General features: G+C 46.9%; 1 protein-coding gene across 5 annotated transcripts in view; it reads right to left on the bottom strand.

Moving 5' to 3' along the window:
* The window catches only part of ccdc85c (coiled-coil domain containing 85C), a 189,401-nt gene that overhangs the window by 5,344 nt on the left and 161,477 nt on the right, over positions 1-22,580 (bottom strand). For 2 of the 5 annotated variants that reach the window (XM_033027671.1, XM_033027672.1), the window contains 2 exons: positions 5,372-5,473; positions 3,700-3,801 (listed from right to left, as the gene is read on the bottom strand). The exons of 1 other annotated variant lie outside the window; for it this stretch is intronic. In XM_033027671.1, the coding sequence (XP_032883562.1) occupies positions 3,700-3,801; positions 5,372-5,473 (204 nt within the window). The remainder of the gene's footprint in view (positions 1-3,699; positions 3,802-5,371; positions 5,474-22,580) is intronic. 2 more of the 5 variants (XM_033027674.1, XM_033027673.1) reach the window with 2 other exon arrangements.

The raw sequence follows: 22,580 nt of genomic DNA, 5'->3' as shown, positions 1-22,580 counted from the left end.
CAATGAAGTCGGGGATTCTGCTATCTCCACTGAAGTTAACACCAACCTGGCATCTTTAACATGGGTAAACATCCCAGGCTGATTTACACAGAGGTTATGAAATAAAACCTGAGCCCAGGCAGCACAAAGTGATTTGAGGAGAAACAACCAAGGTAATGGTCATTGGAATAGGTTCTTTAGGAGCATTTTAAAGGAAGAAAGAGTAGAAACATGGAGAATAGGGGCAGGAGTAGGCCATTTGGCCCATCGAGCCAGCACCGTTGGCTCATGACTGATCATCCAAAATCAATACCCCGTTCCTGCTTTCTCCGCATATCCCTTGATTCAGTTATCCCTAAGAGCTAAATCTAATTCTCTCTTGAATACATAGTAGGCGTGGGAATTCCAGAGCTGGGGCCCAGATTCATACAATGTTCTGCCAAAGCTGACCTGCCCAGAATATTACGCTCGTTTCTCCACCTACAGAGACTGTCTAACCTGCCAAGCGTTTTCTGCATTAACTTTAATTCAGTAACTCGGAATAATGAACACTTGTGACGTCGGCACCCTGGAGCCATCTCTACAGAGTTACTCTCTCTACTGGTTTAAGTCTAAATCAACGTCTGTGCTCACGACTTGATTCCAATACCAGCGCTTGCTTCAAGCCAGAATAAACACGATTCTATCTGATGGGGATAGACACAAAAAGCTGGAGTAACTCAGCGGGACCGGCAGCATCACTGGAGAGAAGGAATGGGTGACGTTTCATGTCGAGACAAGTTCCTTCCAACACAGCATCTGCACTTCCTACACATTTCGTCTGCTCAGCATCTGCATTTTATCCCTACACGTTTTATCTGATGGGGTAAAGCTTAGTTTAGTTTAGTTTACTATTTTGTCACGTGTACCGAGGTACAGTGAACAGCTTTTGTGTTGCTTGCTCTACAGTCGACGGAAAGACTATACATGATTACAATCGAGCCACCCACAGCATACGGATACTTACGAATCATTTCATCCCTCCTGATTTTTCTGATCTCAAAGTGGAAGAAAAGGGCTGGAGAACAAGCTCTGTCAATTCACTATTGCTCATTACAATTAAAGTACAAAGACAAAATCCTCCTGTTATAAAAAACAGAAAATGCCTGAAATACGCAGCAATGAGAAATAGAGTTTATGTTTCAGGCCAAAGAGCCTTTGTCAGATTTTGTCAATCCTCCTTTGACTGGGTCGATTGAAGTCTAAAGAAGGGTCCCGACCCTAAACATTGTCTATCCATGTCCTCCAGAGGATGTCTGTCTGAAGAAGGGTCCCGACCAGAAGGCTGTGCGCTGCTGAAAGTGCCCTGGGCGCAGCCAGACACCAATGATACTCTCAGTGACGGACACAAAGTGCTGGAGGAACAGGGGGACAGGCAGCACTTGGACAGGGGAAGTTTGGGGTTGGGATCTTACTTGAGACTCCGTGAGTTATTTTGGGCAACGGATGGGGATGGAGGTTCTGCCATGTACAATCTGACTTCACGAAACAACACCTCATATTTCACTTGGGCATCTCACAATCCAGCGGTATGAATAGTGACTTCTCTAACTTCAAGTAACCCTTGCTTTCCCTCTCTCACCACCCCACCCCCACCAATCCCAGTTCTCCGACTAGTTTTACTGTCCTCCTCGTTACATTTTACTGATTGTATGCCTCGCTGTCATCTTCCCCTCAGCTAACAATGATCCATGATCATTGATCTTGAACTTCATCCCCTTTGATTTCGTTTTCACACCTCACCCTTCCATATCTCTATGTCTCCCCTGACTTTCAGTCTGAAGAAATGTCTCGACCAGAAAAGTCACCCGTTCCTTCTCTCAAGAGATGCTGCATGTCCCGCTGAGTTACTCCAGCATTTTGTGTTCATCTTCACAGAACGTAACCCTTACGTAAGTCGGGGAGTGCCTGGATAGCTTTGCAGTCTGCATTTTAGTCCAAGTCACCCAGAGAATGCAGGGTGACTTGGACAGGTTGGGTGAGTGGGCAGATGCTTGGCAGATGCAGTTTAATGTGGATAAATGTGAGGTTATCCACTTTGGTAGCAAAAACAGGAAGGCGGATTATTATCTAAAATGGTGTCATTGGGAAAAGGGAAAGTACAACGGGATCCGGGGGTCCTTGTTCATCAGTCATTGAAAGTAAGCATGCAGGTACAACAGGCAGTGAAGAAAGCGAATGACGTTAGAAACATAGAAACATAGAAAATAGGTGCAGGAGTAGGCCATTCGGCCCTTCGAGCCTGCACCGCCATTCAATATGATCATGGCTGATCATCCAACTCAGTATCCTGTACCTGCCTTCTCTCCATACCCCCTGATCCCTTTAGCCACAAGGGCCACATCTAACTCCCTCTTAAATATAGCCAATGAACTGGCCTCAACTACCTTCTGTGGCAGAGAATTCCACAGATTCACCACTCTCTGTGTCTTGGCCTTCATAACACGAGGAGTTGAGTATAGGAGGAAAGAGGTCCTTCTGCAGTTGTACAGGGCACTAGTGAGACCACACCTGGAGTATTGCGTGCAGTTTTGGTCCTCTAATTTGAGGAAGGACATTCTTGCTATTGAGGGAGTGCAGCGTAGGTTTACAAGGTTAATACCCGGGATGGCGGGACTGTCATATGCTGATAGAATGGAGCGCTGGGCTTGTATACTCTGGAGTTTAGAAGGATGAGAGGGCATCTTATTGAAACTTATAAGATTATTAAGGGTTTGGACACGCTAGAGGCAGGAAACATGTTCCCGATGTTGGTGGAGTCCTGAATGAGGGCCTACTGTTTAAGAATAAGGAATAGGCCATTTAGAACGGAGATGAGGAAACACTTTTTCACACAGAGAGTTGTGAGTCTGTGGAATTCACTTCCTCAGAGGGCGGTGGAGGTTCTCTAGATACTTTCAAGAGAGAGCTAGATAGGGCTCTTAAAGATAGCAGAGTCAGGGGATATGGGGAGGCAGGAACGGGGTACTGATTGTGGATGATCAGCCACGATCACATTGAATGGCGGTGCTGGCTCAAAGGGCCAAATGGCCTACTCCTGCACCCATTGTCTATAGTTACAGAACAAATGTTCAGAATCTGAGATTCTGATGCAGGGTCCTGCATTGTAACCCATACAACAGAGTCCTTACGTGTAGGAAGGAACTGCTGATGCTGATTTAAACCGAAGATGCACACAAAATGCTGGAGTAACTCAATGGGACAGGCAGCATCTATGGAGAGAATGAATGGATGACGTTTCAGGTCGAGACCCTTCTTCAGACTGATGTCAGGGGAGAGGAAGATACATAGATAAGGAAGTGTAAGGTGTGAAAACAGGACAAAGGGCATAAAAACCAAGGAAAATATAGAATAGATCATTGTTAGCTGGGAGAAGGAAATAACAAAGCAAACAGAGATTAAATGTAGTTGGAGACAACAAGACTGGTCGGAGAACTGGGAAGGGAAAGGGGGGATTGAGAGAGAGAGAAAGCAAGGGCTACTTGAAGTCAGAGAAGTCAATGTTCATATCGCTGGGGTGTAAGCTGCCCAAGCTAAATATGAGGTGCTGTTCCTCCAAGTTAGGCTGGGCCTCACTCTGACAATGGAGGAGGCCCAGGACAGAAAGGTCAGAGGGAGTTAAAGTGTTTAGCAACCGGGAGATCAGGTAGGTTTAGGCGGACTGAGCGGAGATGTCCTTACGTTACACATTTCGCGAACAATGGCTTTCTCCTTCTCACTTAGGTCATCATGATCACAGTCTTCTGGCAACTGCCTATCCAGGTTGTCATGGACTTCCAGGACCTAAAAACCCAAATTGTGTACAACATTAGCAGTGGCGAGACGCTAAGTGGCGTGTACCGGTCCACCACCGATATTCTGGCAACTGGTTAAAATCAATTAAAGGCACCTCCTTTAACCTGGAGCAAATTAGTAGAGTGCACATTAAATCCTCCCCACGGAATTCCCACCGGAAACGTGCCGCCTCGGCCGGGTGAGATGGCCGACCTCGATCTCATCGGGACTTCCGCGCCGATCTGTGGGATGAATTTGCCTCCTGCGGCCGGGGCTCTGGGACTCTGGCTCAGCTGGAGCCAGCGGATCCGTTCCCATCGCCGACTTCCGCGGCCGGCTTTGTGGGCCGGTATCTCGGCCCCCCTCCCCGGTGGTACATTTCGGCACCGGTGGACGCCTCTTGGAGGTCGTGACCTCTGTTGCTCCAGCAAAACAGATCATCCTGAAAGGCTCTGGATGCATAGGTGTTGGAATATTGGTGGTGGACCTGCTTCAAAATTGCTTCAAAATTAATGGCCCTGGAAATATCCAAATGCTGGCAGCTACCGTTCCAGTTCCTTACAAATAAAACAGTTTTTATTCATTCCCAAGCTGGGTTTGTGTTTGTTCAGTTATCTAATTGATTAAAGGGATGAAAGGAACAGGATTCCCAGGTCTGATCCCCACTGGTTTAGTTGGTTACAGGGCAGGAAGGGATGATAGATAAAGGAGATGTGGCGACCATCAGAGGCTCCCTGGCATAATCCCCATTCCCTGTTTTCAATTGACTGCTGTCTTCTGGGGGAAAGAATCCCAGATTTCCACGACAAGATAATGACCAAAGCTCGAGCTAGAAAAGTCTAGCTGTGCAGTTCTTTCCAATGACAACAAAAACCTGATTATCTGAAGCGTAACAAAGCCTAATCTTTAGAAACAAAGAGCTGCAGATGCTAGTTTGGAAAGAAAATACACAAAGTGCTGGAGTAACTCAGCGGGTCAGGCAGCATCATCCAAAGACGTACAGGTTTGTAGGTTAATTGGCTTGAATGTAAAATTGTCCCTAGTGTGTGTCGGATAGTGTTAGTGCGCGGGAATGGCTGGTTGGCACAGACTAATGTGGGCCGAGGTGCCTGTTTCCACGCTGTATCTCTAAATTAAACTAAATTAATAAACTAAACTAGACTAAAGCATCTCTGGAGAACATGGATAGCTGTCATATTTTCGTATGATAATGAGAGGGGCCATTTGGCCCATCGTTTCAATGCTGGATCACAGAGCAATGCCGATCAGAGGCAGCTAAAGATGTTGGATCAGTTGTCTTTGTAATTTAGAAGAACGTGGGGTAATCTTATTGAAATGATTGATTATTAGTACCGGCTTCAGGGGTTACGGGGAGAGTGGGGTTGGGAGGGAAGGATAGATCAGCCATGATTGAATGGCGGAGTAGACCTAATGGGCCGAATGGCCTAATTCTGCTCCTATCACTTGTGAGTTTATGAACCTATAATTGAAGAGAGGTCCCTGCTAATTTTGGGTAGGAATATATCTCAAGATGAATAAACACATCTTTGTCGAAAAATGTCCGGTGTTTTTTATTTACCTTCATTGCATGTACTACAGCCTCAGGCTTTTGGGCACTGGGGAGGAGCCCAGGCAGCAGTGCTGGATTGTTGGGGTCTAGAGTCACCAGCCGTGGAGCGCCCTGTTTAAAGAACACAAGAGTGGTGAGGACAAGGTGCCTTGAAACAGGGTCAGTGGGGGGAGGGAAATAATGGGGAAAAAACGAGGAAGGGAAGAGGTGGTGAAGAGGAAGGCTGTTGAGAAAGACTGGTAAGGGATGGGCTGAGATAGGAAGGGGGCAGGGTGGTTGGAAAATTGGGGAGAGGGAGGAATGGGAGAAGAGGAGGGAGACTAAGAGGGAAACTAGAGAGGGGGAGGGGGAGACACAAATTGCTTGAGTAACTCAACGGGTCAGGCAACAAGTTACCTGACCTGTTGAGTTTTTTGCTTTCATAAACCAGCATCACAAGGCTAATTCCCGGGATGTCGGGACTGTCGTGTGTTGATAGAATGGAGCGGCTGGGCTTGTATACTCTGGAATTTAGAAGGATGAGATCTTATTGAAAGATATAAGAATATTAAGGGATTGGGCACATTAGAGGCAGGAAACTTGTTTCCGATGTTAGGGGAATCCAGAACCAGGGGCTACAGATTAAGAATAAGGGGTAGGCCATTTTGGAGAAGAGGAAACACCTTTTCACCCAGAGAGTTGTGAATTCTCTGCCTCAGAGGGCGGTGGAGGCTGATTCTCTGGATGCTTTCAAGAGAGAGTAAGATAGAGCTCTTAAAGATAGTGAAGTTTTTTCTTCTCTCTTTTTTGTATCTTTCTTCTTTCTCTTCATTCTTTCCTTTTTACTTTTTTTTCCGATTCATTTATCAGTTTACAAAATGTTAAAACTGAAGCTGTACAAAAATTGTATAATTGTTATGTCGATTGCTTTCTTCTTGTACAATTGCTTCTAATAAAATAAACATTTTAAAAAAAGATAGTGGAGTCAGGGGATATGATGAGAAGGCAGGAACGGGGTACTGATTGTGGATGATCAGCCATGATCATATTGAATGGCGGTGCTGGCTTGAAGGGCCAAATGGCCTACTCCTGCACCTATTGTCTATTGCTGGTGTCGGCAACCTACGGCCCCCGGGCCGAATGCGGCCCGTAACCCAAAAACATCCGCCCCGCAGGCGTTTTTTTTTCTTTCCGTAGTAATCCGGCCCACAGATTACTGTCATCTCCGGTACCTCCCGGGCCCGAGGCGCCCAGACGCGGTGACGCAAGGAGGCCTGCGCTGGCGGCCGCAATTGTGGAGCTGCCGAGCGCCTGAGCGCAGCCGATCGCTCGAGAGGGGCCGATCGCTCGAGAGGGGCCGAGCGCACGAGCTCTGTACCCCATCCTACGCAAAGCCACCGGCACGGCCGCGCACCTTCTGTGCCTGGGCTTCACTGTCGGGATCGGGGCTCTCAATAGGCCGGGGACGAGTGAGTGTGAGTATTTGAGCCAGCGCCTTCAGGACAGAGCCAAGGCAATGTACCGTAGGTGCGCCGTGTTCGTGAGTGCCCATAACTAGGGGCCAGTGCTCCGGGTGGCGTCCTCGAAGGGGCGGGATCTATGTGAACATGTGATTTGATGCCTGCCATCCGGGGCAGGATCTATGTGTACACGTGATAAATGTGGCCCGCCATGCGCTCACAGACATGCGTCCTGGCCCCTGTGCAGAACAAGGTTGCCCACCCCTGGTCTGTTGTCTATTATCACTTCCTTGTTTCTACAGAGGGAAGGGAAAGTTGGGACGAAGAGGAAATAAATAGATGCAACTAGCGGGAGATGGAACAGACAGCGAGAGCTGGAGCGAGAGAATGGGAGAAGCAACAGAGAGGAACGTGAGAGAGGGAAAGGGTTAGTTAAGTGCCATGCATCTACACGGGGAACGGGGTGAAACATATTGAAATGACAAGTCACTGAATAACACTGGGCGTTCCAGTCATTTCTCTTGACGTCTTGAGCTGGATTGCATCCAAATGCAGCCATTTGCTAATGATAGAATCACAAGATGCCAACAACATAGAAATAAGCTATTAGATCCTTCCAGTCCATAGCAGTTCTATACAAACGTATAGCCCGTTTATTTTATCATCGTTACTTTTCTGCATACCTTCCATTCTTTGTTCTATATATCCATTTATCACCATCAGTATCTCTCGTTTCCCTCTCCCCCTGACTCTCAGTCTGAAGACAGGTCTCGACCTGAAACGTCACCTATTCCTTTTCTCCAGAGATGCTGCCTGACCCGCTGAGTTACTCCAGCTCTTTGTGTCGATCTTCTATACAAGAGCAGTCTAGCTGGTCCCACCCTACATGCCCCTCTCACTCTGGCCCTGTGCACTCGTTCCTTTCAGTTACTTATCCAGCTCCCTTTGGAAAACCGCTATTGAATCTGCAGCCCACACCCGATTAATGACGTCAGATGCTGCCTGTGCGGAGTTTGCAAATTCTTTTTTTTTTTTTATTATTTTTATTAGAAGTACGGTAAATTACAATAATACACAACACATTTTTTTGAGCTTTAAGAAAAAGATAGAAGTAAGGAAAGTAAAGAAAGTGCGCAAGAGTCGTGAAGTGCAAGAGAGTGTTGGGAAAAGAAAGCCCCTTAGAAAAGAAGTTAGAGAAGGAAGTAAAGTAAGAAAGTAGACCCTAGAAAAGAAAGAAAAAGAAAGTAGGAACATTCGCTCTATTATAACATTAAACTCCGCAGAAAGGGGACTACCAACCAAGTCTGTTTTTGTTGTTTTACCTCCCATTGCCAGGTCCGGATACCATTTATTTATTTATTTATTTTTAAAATTACTATTGCACCTCATGCTTGTGATAGGTCCAGAAACGTAGACCACGTCTTTTGGAATTGGTCTGCTTTACCTGCTAAGAGGAATCTCATCTCTTCCAGATGTAATGTTTCAAACATATTTGTATCCACATTTTTATTGTTGGTGTGGGCGCATTTTTCCAGAATTTAAGTATGAGCTTTTTTCCCATTATTAGCCCGTAATTGAATAAATTCTTCTGATACACGTTTAATTCAGGGATACCTTCCGATATTCCAAAAATGATCCATTCTGGTTTTGGTACCAATTTTATTTTGATTAATTTTGAAAAAATATCAAATATTTCATACCAGAATTTTTGGATTTTTGTACAAAAAACAAAAGAATGCGCTATGGTAGCTTCTTGACACAGACATTTATCACAGATTGGTGAAACATTAGGGAAGATTTTATTTAATTTAGTTTTTGAATAATATAGTCTATGTAATGTTTTGAATTGGATAAGCGTATGTCGTACGTTGATCGAACATTTATGCACCTGTAGTAAATGATTATCCCAGCTCTCTTTTGAAATTTTTATAGCTAATTCTTGTTCCCAGTCTCTTCTAATTCCATCTGTTGTGGGTATTTCTATGTTTAAAATGATATTATATAGGTACGATATTAGATTAGCTGATTCCGCCTTTGTCTTCATTGCTTCATCCAGTAAGTCGGAAAGGCATATTATGATAGTCTTTTGTGTATTTTTTCAGATAAGAATCTGCAGCCCACACCCGATTAATGACGTCAGATGCTGTCTGTGCGGAGTTTGCAAATTCTGCCTGTGCCCGTGCCCGCGTGTGGATTTCCCTTCGGGTGCTCCAGTTTCCTCCCACATTCCAAAGACGTACGGGTTTGGAGGTTAATTAGCCCCTGTAAATTTTCCCTAGAGTATCAGGATGCAAAAATGGGATAACATATAACGTGTGATCGATGGGCGGCGTGGAATCTGTGGGCCGTGAAGCCTTTTTCCGTGCTGCGTCTTTAAATTCAATTTGAAAAACAACGTTTCTGATCGCCAAACATTTTAACTCCCTCTCCCATTCCCACACTGACCTTTCTGTCCTGGGCCTCCTCCACTGTCAGAGCAAGGCCACGCGCAAATTGGAAGGAACAGCCCCTCATGTTTCACTTTGGCAGCTTGCAACCCTGCGTTATGAATATGGATTGCACTAATTTCAAGTAACCCTTGCAACCCCTCCCTCTCCGCCTCTCCCCCACCCTAGTAGCTACTAGCTTCACTGAGGGCATCCCTTCGTTATCACCTACTCCACAGCCAACAATGGACCATTGTGGGCTCCTTGGCCTTTTCATACCTCTAGTTTCCCTATGCCCTGACTCTCTGTCTGAAGAAGGGTCTCAACCCGAAACGTCACCCATTCCCTTTCTCCAAAGATGCTGCCTCACCCGCTGAGTTACTCCAGCATTTTGTGTCTATTTTCACTACCACAACATTTCACTGCTCCTTTCAAAGTTCATGTGGTGAGAGTATAATTTGTATATTAACATGTTTTAGTTTTTGTTTTTTTTAGATACAGAGCAGAAACAGGCCCTTCGGCCCACTGAGTCCGCACCAACCAGCAATCCCCGCACATTAACATTACCCTACACACACTAGGGACAATTTACATTTATACCAAGCCAATTAACCTACAAACCTGTACGTCTTTGGAGTGTGGGAAGGAACCGAAGATCTCGGAGAAAACCCAGGCATGGGGAGAACGTACGAACTCTGTACAGACAAGCACCCGTAGTCAGGATCCAACCAGGGTCACCAGCGCAGTAAGGCAGCAACTCTACCGCTGCGCCACTGTGCTGCTCCTGATGCTGCAAGTCAATGTTTGCAAACACTTCACTCAAGGTGAAGGAACATTGATGCCGGTGGTTATGTTCAAAAGGTGACAGGATTTTTATTACATTTCATTGTGGGGAAACATAGAAACATTGAAAATAGGTGCAGGAGTAGGCCATTTGGCCCTTCGAGCCAGCACCGCCATTCAATTTGATTATGGCTGATCATCCAAAATCAGTACCCCATTCCTGCTTTCTCCCCATATCCCTTGATTCCGTTAGGCCTAAGAGCTAAATCTAACTCTCTCTTGAAAACATCCAGTGAATTGGCCTCCACCGCCTTCCGTGGCTGAGAATTCTACAGATTCACAACTCTCTGGGTGAAAAAGTTTTTCCCCATCTCGGTCCTAAATGACCTACCCCTTATTCTTAAACTGTGTGACCCCTGGTTCTGGACTCCCCCAACATCGGGAACATTTTTCCTGCATCTAGCCTGTCCAATCCCTTAAGAATTGTATATGTTTTGTAGAGAGAAACTATCACACACCAGGAACAAAAGCCCATCCCCTAACTCCGTCAGTCAACATCCAGGCAGCACAACAGTGAGGAGAAATGAAACCAGTTACTAATTAAACTCTGAACTTGGTAATTAAGCCTAGTAATAAGACACCAACCTCCAGGCAATGAGTCTTTCTGATTCAATACCATATATATAACCATATAACAATTACAGCACGGAAACAGGCCATCTCGACCCTTCTAGTCCGTGCCGAACACGTATTCTCCCCTAGTCCCATATACCTGCGCTCAGACCATAACCCTCCATTCCTTTCCCGTCCTTATAACTATCCAATTTATTTTTAAATGATAAAAACGAACCTGCCTCCACCACCTTCACTGGAAGCTCATTCCACACAGCCACCACTCTCTGAGTAAAGAAGTTCCCCCTCATGTTACCCCTAAACTTCTGTCCCTTAATTCTCAAGTCATGTCCCCTTGTTTGAATCTTCCCTACTCTCAGTGGGAAAAGCTTATCCACGTCAACTCTGTCTATCCCTCTCATCATTTTGAAGACCTCTATCAAGTCCCCCCTTAACCTTCTGCGCTCCAAAGAATAAACCCCTACCTTGTTCAACCTTTCTCTGTAACTTAGTTGCTGAAACCCAGGCAACATTCTAGTAAATCTCCTCTGTACTCTCTCTATTTTGTTGACATCCTTCCTACAATTAGGCGACCAAAATTGTACCCCATACATATTTGTGTCATTGCCAGAAGGAAAAAAAGACACAGAATAATCTTTCAAGTAGGTAAACACAGCTTGGAGGAGTTTATCCAACATGCTCCTCGCTTCCCTTGGGCCAAGTGAACCTGCATCAGCTGTACAGTTTACTGAAAATAAGAAAATATAAACTCTATTGTCAGTTGACGTTTAGCTGAAATGTCCCAAAGCTACAGCTGGAATAACACGCTGGGATGGAGCTTTCACCGTTAGGAGACTCCCTTCAGGTCAGTGATGAAAATTGTGTTGTTAAACAGTGGCGCAGCGGTAGAGTTGCTGCCTTACAGCGCCACAGACCCGGGTTCGATCCTGACTACGGGTGCTTGTCTGTATAGAGTTTGTACGTTCTCCCCGTGACCCGCGTGCGTTTTCTCCGGGATCTTCGTTTTCCTCCCACACTCCAAAGACGTACAGGTTTGTAGGTTAATTGGCTTGGTATAATTGTATAAATGTAAAATTGTCACCAGTGCGTGTTAATGTGCGGGGATCGCTGGTCGGTGCGGACTCAGTGGGCCGAAGGGCCTGTTTCCATGCTGTAGCTCCAAACTAAACTAAACCTGCATTTGCATAGCATCCTCGACAGTGTTTTCAAATTATTTCAATCAATTCGGGCTTCAAACAAAGGATGGCACGGTGGCATAGCAGTAGAGTTGCTGCCTCACATGCCTGAAACCCAGGCTAGAACCTGACCACAGGTGTTATCTGTATGGAGTTTGTACGTTCTCTCCGTGACCACGTGGGTTTTCTCCGGATGCTCCGGTTTCCTCCCCCAATCCAAAGACGTGCAGGTTTGTAGGTTAATTGGCATCTGTAAGTTGTCCCAGGTGTGTAGGACAGAAGTGGTGAACGAACGATCATTGGTCTGCTCGGACTCGTTGGGCCGAAGGGCCTGTTTACATACTGTGTTTCTAAACTGAACTAAATATCCTGCAGACAATGAAGTGTAGTCGTTCTCACAGCAATGGGATAACAGCCAGATCAGCTGTTTTACTCCTAGAACATGGTACAGTTTTGGCACAGGCCCTTCGGCCCACAATGTCTGTGCTGAACATGATGCCGTTAAACGAATCTCCTGTGCCTGCAGTTGATCCATATCCTTCGATTCCCTGCATAACCGTGTGAGAATGGATGTATGTACAATGCTGACAACTATATTCTGCACTCTAAATTTTCCTTCGCTCTGCCTCTTGTACCTGAGTTTGGCTTGATTGTATTTAAGTGTAGCATTGTTTGATTTGATTTGATAGCAAGCAAAACAAAGCTTTTCACTGTCCCTCAATACACGTGACAATAATAAACCTAAACCGAGATCCTCTTCAATGCAATGTCGAATGAAAAAACAATCAGTCTGGATGCACTCCCCTTTTCCTCAAAATAGTGCTCTGAAAGGGTGCAGAGAAGATTTACGAAGATGTTGCCTGGACTCGAGGGTCTGAGCAGGCTGGGACTCTACTCCTTGGAGCGCAGGAGGATGAGGGGTGATCTTATAGAGGTGTACAAAACCATGAGAGGAATACATCAGGTGTAACTCAGCGGGACAGGTAGCATCTTGCCCAGAGTAGGGGAATCGAGGACCGGAGGATGTGGATTCCAGGTGAGGGGGGAATTATTTAATAGGAAGCTGAGGGGCAACTTTTTCACGCAAAGGGTGGTGGGTGTATGGAACGAGTTGCTGGAGGAGGTAGTTGAGGCAGGGACTATCGCAACGTTTAAGAAACATTTAGACAGGTACATGGATAGGACAAGTATAGAGGGATATGTGCAGGTCAGGCAGCATCTCTGGAGAAAAAGGAGGGGTTGACGTTTCGGGTCTTCAGACTCTGTGTGTTCTTTCCTCATAGCCCTGCAAACTATTCACCCAAGACTGCCTATCCAATTACTTATTGAAGGTGCTGTGATTCTATTTCAGTATAGCTGCAGGCAGTCAGCTCCTGATCCTAACCGCTCCCTTGAGTTGGAAAAAAGCCTCTCACATCTCCCTTGCATCTTTCGCCCCAAAGTTTCAATCTGTGACCCTGTCCTTGAACCAACCATTAATTGAAACATGTTCAGGAAGGAACTGCAGATGCTGGTTTCAGCCGATGATACAGACAAAAATCTGGAGTAGCTCAGGCAACAGGCAGCATCTCTGGAGAGAAGGAATGGGTGACGTTTCGGGTTGAGATCCTCCCTCAGGTCCGAAGGGTCTCGACCCGAAAGGTCACCGATTCCTTCTCGACACAGATGCTACCTGTCCCGCTGAGTTACACCAGCATTTTCTGTCTATTAATTGAAACAGCTTTCTTTCATTTACTCTGTTTCTCCCAAGCGTAGCAACAGGAGCCTTGACATCACCACGCAGTGCCTTTCCGGTAAGTAGCACAGGGGTTTTTTTTTATCCCCCAACAAAGATGTTAACTGTAAAGGCATTGTGACTGTTGAAATGTGTGGGCAGAACACTGAGTCAGGCCAGTGAACCGAGAAGAATCCAACAAAGGAATCTGCAGTGTCCGCTCTTGAGTTGCTTTCAGATTAATTAGTGGTTTAAATTTAGCTCGTGGCTGTTCAGGATCTTAAAGGGCCTGTCCCACTTGGCAATTTTTTGGGCGACATATCAGTGTCGCCAAAAGATTTTGAACATTTCAAAATCCAGCGGCGACAAAAAAAATATTGCAACACGTGAAAAAACACCGCACGTCAATGCGTCATCACGCCGCGTCACGCCGCGAATTTTTCGGTGACCTGATACGTCAGTCAATTATGCCGGCAGTCGCAGAAAAAATCGGCAAGGGGGACAGGCCCTTAAGCTTGCAGGAGAATGGCATTGGCAATTGGTGTTATCTTTCTCTCCACAAGTCAGAAGTCTATAAAATCATGAGAGGAATAGATCAGGTAGATGCACAGAGTCTCTTGCTCAGAGGAAGGGAGTCGAGGACCAGAGGACACAGGTTCAAGGTGAAGGGGAAAAAATTTAATCGGAATCTGAGGGGTAACATTTTCACACAAAGGGTGGTGGGTGTATGGTGCAAGCTGCCAGAGGAGGTAGTTGAGGCTGGGACTATCCCAACGTTTAAGAAACAGTTTGACATGTACATGGATAGGACAGGTTTGGAGGGATATGGACCAAGCGCGGGGCAGGTGGAACTAGTGTAGCTGGGATATGTTGGCCGGTGTGGGCAAGTTGGGCCGAAGGGCCTGTTTTCCACACTGGATCACTCTATCACTATAAGCAGCAAACACTACACTGCGGATCAAGTGGAGCTGCAACCAAAAATAATGTATTCAACTATTTACAATAATATGTACAATACTAAATTATTCATAACAAACCCCACCACCACAATACAAGTAAAACAAATTTTCCTGAAACAACTATATTCCCATCCTTATTAAGGATGCACTCCACCCCCCGCGGTGCCCAGCGGGCCCGGAAAAGGGAACACTGTACTGAAGAAGGGTCTCGACCCGAAACGTCACCCATTCCTTCTCTCCAGAGATGCTGCCTGTTCCGCTGAGTTACTCCAGCATTTTGTGTCTGTCTTCGATTTAAACCAGCATCTGCAGTTCCTTCCTACACGTTGTACGGTCGGGGTACTGGTTTCCATGAAGCTGACCTGTCTCTACTCCCTGATGCAAATATTCACTTCTTTGGAAGACATGGAACTAATCCAATGTTACCAAAAACTGATTAATTGGTTAGTTAATTAATTATTCTCATCATCCATGTTTTATCACCTCATTACAAGCACTTAATGAGGTATGAAGTTCATTTTTTGAAGTGTAATCAGAGTTACAGCAGCCAGTTTGCACTTAGCCGGCTGGTAGAGCCCTCACCTCGTAGAGCCAGAGAACCCGAGTTTTATCCAGACCTCGGGTGCTGGCTGTGTAGAGTTTGCACGTTCTCCCTGTGACCGCATAGGTTTCCTCAGGGGTGTTCCGGGGTTTCCTCCCACATCCCAAAGATGCGTGGGTTTGCAGGTTAATTGGCCTCTGTAAATTGCCCCAACCGTGCAAGGAGTTGATGAGAAAGTGGGATAACATAGAACTAGTGTGAATGGGTGATCGATGGTCGGCCTGGACTCGGATGGGCCGAAGGGCCCGTTTTCCATGTTGTATCTTCCAATTAGGGTTGCCAACTTACTCACTCCCAAATAAGGGACAAAAGGTCAAAACAGGGGACAAATTCCTGACGGCAATTCGTGGACCGACTCGGCCGTGGCTGGGTGAATGATGAGTTGGCCCGGGTGCTGGACCGCACACAATGCCCAGCCGGCGGGCCAGCTGAGGAGCTTTGGCCTGGGCGCCGGACTTAGCGCCTCCCTCAATCTCCTCAGCTGGCCCGCCGGCTGGGCTTTGTGTTCTGCTGCATGCAAAGTCCGGCACCCCATCCAACTCATGAACCGATGATCGGCCGTGAGAAGGACTGGTGGTGTTGTGGGCGGTAAGCGAAGGTCCGAAGGTCGGACAGCTGGCTTTTCATGTCTATCTTCGGTTTAAACCAGCATCTGCAGTTCCTTCCTACACATACAATAAGTATATTTGGCCAGAGTGGTGGCGCAGCGGTAGAGTTGCTGCCTTACAGCGCTTGCAACACCGCAGACCCGGGTTCGATTCCGACCACCAGTGCTGTCTGTACGGAGTTTGTGCCGTCTCCCCGTGACCTGTGTGGGTTTTCTCCGAGATCTTTGGGTTCCTCCCACACTCCAAATACGAGCAGGTATGTAGGTAATTTGGCTTGGTATAAATGTAAAAAATGTCCCTAGTGTATGTAGGATAGTGTTAATGTGCAGGGATTACTGGTCGGTGCGGACTCGGTGAGCCGAAGGGCCTGTTTCCGCGCTGTACATCTACACTAAACTAAAACTAAACTCTACCACAAACGAGACTAGGATAAATCATTCGTTACACCGGCTAACCGACCATAACAGTGCAACCTGAAGTACATAGTGTGGTCCATGTTCGGCTGGTGCTGAGGGAGCGATGTGGTTCGGGTTATGCACGCCGGCTCAAGACCCTAATGATGGATGGGATGAAACTGGTCTTGAACCTGGAGGTAGACACAAAGTGCTGGAGTAACTCAGCGGGTCAGGCAGCATCTCTGAAGAAAAAAGGATGGGTGAGATTTGCGGGTCGGGACCCTTCTTCAGTCTGAAGGCGGGGCACGACCCGAAACATCAACCATCATTTTACTCCAAAGATGCTGCCTGACCCGCTGAGTTACTCCAGCACTTTGTGTCTATCTTTGGTATAAAACGGCATCTGCAGTTCCTTTCCACACACTTGAACCTGGAGGCATGCTCCTACACCTTCTTCTCAATGGTAGCAACAAGATGGTGGTGTGGCCAGAGTGGTGTGTTTCTTTTTAATGATGTTTGCTGCCTTCTTGAGGCAGTACTGCCTCTAGATCCCTTTGATGGCGGTATTGGTCTTCATAAGTTAATGTTATAGTAGTGGAATTAGGCCATTCGGCCCATCATGTCTACTCTACCATTCTATCATGGCTGACCTATCTTTCCCTCTCAAAACCTCATTCTCCTGCCTTGTCCCGTGTTAGACTGAGCAATGTCACCCCCCCCCAAATATAATAATAATAATAATGGATGGGATTTATATAGCGCCTTTCTAATACTCAAGGCGCTTTACATCGCATTATTCATTCACTCCTCAGTCACACTCGGTGGTGGTAAGCTACTTCTGTAGCCACAGCTGCCCTGGGGCAGACTGACGGAAGCGTGGCTGCCATTCTGCGCCTATGGCCCCTCCGACCACCACCAATCACTCACACACATTCACACACATTCACACACAGGCAAAGGTGGGTGAAGTGTCTTGCCCAAGGACACAACGACAGTATGCACTCCAAGCGGGATTCGAACCGGCTACCTTCCGGTTGCCAGCCGAACACTTAGCCCATTGTGCCATCTGTTAGTCGGTGAACTGGACACTGCGGGAAGGAACTGCAGATGCTGCTTTATGCCGAAGATAGACACAAAGTGCTGGAGTAACTCAGCGGGACAGGCAGCTTCTCTGGAGGGAAGGAATGTGTGAAAACGACACCCATTCCTTCCATCCAGAGATGCTGCCTGCCCCGCTGAGTTACTCCAGCATTTTGTGCCTAACTGGACACTGTATACCAGTTCTAGTGTATGTGAGTAGCAGGGTTGGTGACTGGGGGGGGATGGGTGATAAACCAGGGTTAGTGTTTATAGACTGATGTTTATCATGGTCATGGTTGGCCGATAGGGTCTATTTCCATGCTCCGTGACTCTGTGACAAGAGAAAAAACAACATGAGGCATGACTGGCAGAAGTGATAATGCTTTTAAAAATATGACACTGGTTACGAAAGGGCGGCCACGGCAGTGCAGCGGTAGAGTTGCTGCCTTACAGCACTTACAGCGCCAGAAACCCGGGTTCGATCCCGACTACGGGTGCTGTCTGTACGGAGTTTGTACGTTCTCCCCGTGACCTGCGTGGGTTGTCTCCGAGATCTTCGGTTTCCTCCCACACTCTAAAGACGTACAGGTTTGTAGGTCAATTGGCTTCTTATAAATGTAAATCGTCCCTAGTGTGTGTAGGATAGTGTTAATGTACGGGGATCGCTGGTCGGCGCAGACTCTGTGGGGTGAAGGGCCTGTTTCCGCGCTGTATCTCTGAACTAAACTAAACTAAAGCCACTGAAGCGGCCCCATGAACTGTCGGCGTACAGTCATGTGGATGGAGCTGTCCAATCTGTTCTCGTCACGAGAGGGACTCGTTCCTGCTAGAATAATCTGCATCTGTTAACTGCCTCCATCAGTCGCTGCTCATTCTCAGCTCTCAAAGACCAAAGGCGGCAGATTGGTTCTCATCCGAGAGGTCAGACCAGCACAAATCCAATACTCATGATCTTTCTGTTTACGCTTCCCACAGCTTGGTTTGGGAACAGTTTAGTTTAGTTAGAGATACAGAGCGGAAACAGACCCTCCGGCCCACTGAGTCCACCCCGACCAGCGATCCCCGCACACTAACACTATCCTACATACACAAGGGACAATCGACATTTATACCTTGTACATTATCACGCAACCTTGGCGTGATCTTTGATTCCACCCTCTCCCTTGAGCCTCACATCTGCCATGTCATTAAAACCTCCTTCTTTCATCTCCGCAACATCGCCAAACTCAGACCCTCTCTCACACCTCCCGCTGCTGAAAGACTCATCCATGCCTTCATCTCCTCCCGACTGGACTATTGCAACTCACTTCTCCTTGGCATCAGCTCCACCTACATCAACCGACTCCAACTGGTCTAGAACGCAGCCGCCCGACTCATCACCCACACCAAATCCTGGCATCACATCACTCCAGTCCTCAAACAACTTCACTGGCTTCCCATCTCCCACCGGATCACCTACAAAATCCTGGTCCTCACCTACAAAGCCCTCCACCATCTGCCCCCCCCCATATATCACTGACCTCCTCTCCCCCTACCAACCCTCATGGTCCCTCAGATCCACATCAGCCGGTCTCCTCTCCATCCACAAGTTCAACCTCCGCAGTTTTGGGGACAGAGCCTTCTCCAGGGCAGCTCCCAGGCTCTGGAACTCCCTCCCCCAACTGATCCGCAATTCCGTGTCCCTCACCATCTTCCAGTCCCGCCTCAAGACCCATCTCTTCACCTCTGCCTATCCTTAGCCCCACGTCCCCCTCCCTTTTCATCTGTGCATTAATTGCCTCATACTGTGTTTTGAATTGTATTCTGTCTTTACTTTGTGTACTAGTCATGTCTCTACTATTTATTTCATTCCCCTTACATGTTTTTCCTCTACCTGCTAAATTTTTGTATGGTGTCCTTGAGACTCTTGAAAGGCGCCCATAAATAAAATGTATTATTATTATTATTATTATTATACCCAGCCAATTCAACTACAAACCTGCAGTGTGGGAGGAAACTGATGATCTCGGAGAAAACCCACGCAGGTCACAGGGAGAACGTGCAAACTCCGTACAGACAGCACCCGTGGTCAGGATTGAACCTGGATCTCTGGCGCTGTAGGGCAGTAGCTATACCCCTACGCCACCATGCCACCCCATCAGCACCATCTAGGACCCCAATAGACTGCAGCTAATTGTGGACGCAGTCCAGATCATCACACAAACTAACCTCCCTTCCATTGACTCCATTTATGCAGTACCTCACGCTGTCTCGGCAAGGCCAGCAGCATAATCAAGGACGAGTCGCACCCTGGCCACTCCCTCTTCACCCCTCTCCCATCAGGCAAAGGGTATGGAAGTGTGAAAACGCACACCGCCAGATTCAGGGACAGTTTCTTCCCCGCTGTTATCAGGCAACTGAATCAACCTACCACAACCATATAGCCACCTTGATCTACCATCTACCTCATTGGAGACCCTCAGACTATCTTTGATCGGATTTTACTGGCTTCATCTTGCACTTAACGTTATTCCTTTATCAGGTATCAATATGGCTCGATTGTAATCGTGTATTGTCTTTCCACCGACTGGTTAGCACGCAACAAAATCTTTTCACTGTACCTCGGTACACGTGACAATAAACTAAACAGAACAGAAGTGCTTCTCCTATTTTCAAAAGAACTTAGTCCTTCACGAAAAATGAAACATCAAACTTCTGCAATGTGAAAGAGGCTGGAAAGGCTGCTTAAACAGACATCAACTTCACCATGACATTGGCGAAGCTGAATTTGGAGTACTGTGTACAGTTTAGATCACACTGTTAGAGGAAAGATGTTGTTGAGCTGGAAAAGGGCGCGGAGATTTACGAAGGTGTTACCAGGACTCGAGGGCCTGAGCTTTTGGGAGGGGTTGAGCAGGTGAGGAGGTTGAGGGGTGATCTTATTTAGGTGTAGAAGATCATGAGGGGAATAGATAGGGTGAATACACATAGTCTTTTACCTAGAGTAGGGGGATCAAGAACCAGGCTACAGTAGGTTTAAGCTGAGAGGGGAAAGATTTAATAGGAACCTGAGGGGTAACTTTTTCACACAAAAGGTGGTGGATATATGGAATGAGCTGCCAGAGGCAGTATTTGAGGCAGGTACTATAACAACATCTAAAGGCATTCGGACAGGTACATGATAGGAAAGTTTGAGAGGGATATGGGCCTAACATGGGAAGGTGGGTCAAGTGTAGATGAAGGTCTTGGTCGGCATAGACAATAGACAATAGGTGCAAGAATAGGCCATTCGGCCCATTGAGCCAGCACCGCCATTCACTGTGATCATGGCTGATCATCCATAATCAGTACCCCGTTCCTGCCTTCTCCTCATATCCCTTGACCACGCTACCTTTGACCTTGGCCAGCTGATGCTGATGCAATTATAAAGAAAGCACATCAGCGCCTCTACCTCCTGAGAGGATTACGGAGATTCGGTATGTCAAAGAGGATTCTCATGATTCTCAAGTTGGGCCTAAAGGCCTGTTTCTGCGCTGTGTGACTCTATGACTCTAACAGATAAGTTACGCCAACTGACCTGACCAACACTTATCCCTCATCAATCAACAGCATTCAGAAAAAATAATTAACCATGATCCTGCTGCTCTGTACAAACTTGCATTGTGTAACGTGACTGAGAGATAGATGCTGGAGTAACTCAGTGGGACAGGCAGCATCTGTGGAGAGAAGAAGTTGGTGACGTTTTGGGTCAGAGACTCTTCCTCAGATTGAAGAAGGGTCTCGACCCAAAACGTCACCTATTCCTTTTTTCCAGAGATGCTGCCTGTCCTGCTGAGTGACTCCAGCATTTGATGTCTATCTTCAGTGTAAACCAGCATCTGCGGTTGCATCCGACACATTTTGTGTAACTTGACTGACTTGGTTGCTACATTGCAATAGTGAAGGCAGTTCTAAAGTTACTGTTGGTTGTAGAACAGTTTTGTGATGATGAAAAGTGTTGAGTTGGTGTTTACAAAATGCAATCACGATATTCAATGGCTGTTGTAAAAGAGTGCGTTCAGGATCCGGTGATTGTCACGCTGCCGTTTAATCCAAACTGGTTGGTTTCGGCCTGAAACGTTGCGTATTTTCTTCGCTCCATAGATGCTGCGGCACCCGCTGAGTTTCTCCAGCACTTTTGTCTACCTCACTCACTTGAATTCCAGGTACATTTTTCTCCTATTTCCACCTTCCTAATGCATAGAGAGCGTCCTTTTGGTGTAGTTATGATTAGTTTAGTTCAGTTTAGTTGATTGTCACGTGTATCGAGGTACAGTGAAAAGCTTTTGTTACGTGCTAACCAGCCAGCGGAAAGACAACGCATGATTACAATCGAGCCGTTCACTGTGTCTGTCGGTGTAGAGATTTAGAAGTGTGGAGTGATTGTAATATGTGACTTCTGTTTCTGTGGTTAGCACACAAATAGTCGCCTGGGTTGCGCGCCATCTTGGAAGCAGAGATACAGCGCAGTGACAGCCCCTTCGGCCCACCGCGTCCGCGCTGACCAGCGATCCCCGCATGCTAATGCTATCCTACACGCACTAGGGACAATTTACAATTATACCAATCAACCTGCAAAACTGCACGTCTTTGGAGAGTGGGGGGGAAACTGGAGATCCCGGAGAAAACACATGCAGGACACGGGGAGAACGTACAAACTCCGTACAGACAAGCACCGTGGTCAGGATCGAACCCGGGTCTCTGGCGCTGTAAGGCAGCAACTCTACCGCTGCGCCACCGTGACCCAACTACCCAGCGGGACTATTCATGAAGCCAAGAGCAATCGGAGAGCACAATAGGGTTTTTATTTTTGCCTGGGCTTCACTCAGAATACACCACACAAAGGCAAATGACAGGCTCATACTCTGACTCCACTATAGCTGAGCCACAGGCCTCCCGGGTTTCGTCCAAATTGCTGTTGCTTCAGTCCCGATCCCAGCAGGAATTTATCACGCGGCACGCTGCTGCCAATTACATTGCTTTTACCTCCACAAAGTATACGGTATAAGTGAGTCTGAAGGGGGGTAATTTAGACAAACAACATTGCTCTTATCATGGACTCACAGAGCCGCATGCCATTATTCATGTCACTGTTCAGCCGCACAGGTCATTAGTGATGAAGCTGTGCCTGTGCGAGTGCAATTAGGTGTGGAATTATGCCTGACTTGATGGGATTATATATTTCTCACCGCGGCCGTGCATAAAGGGCACGGCTTAATGAGCCAGAGCAGCAGAGGAAGCGAAGGCAAACCTTGCCTTGAGAGCTCGGCTCCTCAAATTATTCACTTGGCTGCAGACGATGCAGGAGATTCAGATTCAACGCTCTCCCTGATTTTCCCCCTTTCGTGTTCCGTCAGCCGCGATAATCTTTTAATAGGTACACAATC

This window comes from Amblyraja radiata, chromosome 9 (genome assembly GCF_010909765.2).
Source record: "Amblyraja radiata isolate CabotCenter1 chromosome 9, sAmbRad1.1.pri, whole genome shotgun sequence".
Lineage (NCBI taxonomy): Eukaryota > Metazoa > Chordata > Chondrichthyes > Rajiformes > Rajidae > Amblyraja > Amblyraja radiata.
The sequence above is the reverse complement of the archived record's forward strand: the minus strand, read 5'-3'. Positions and strand labels throughout refer to the sequence as shown.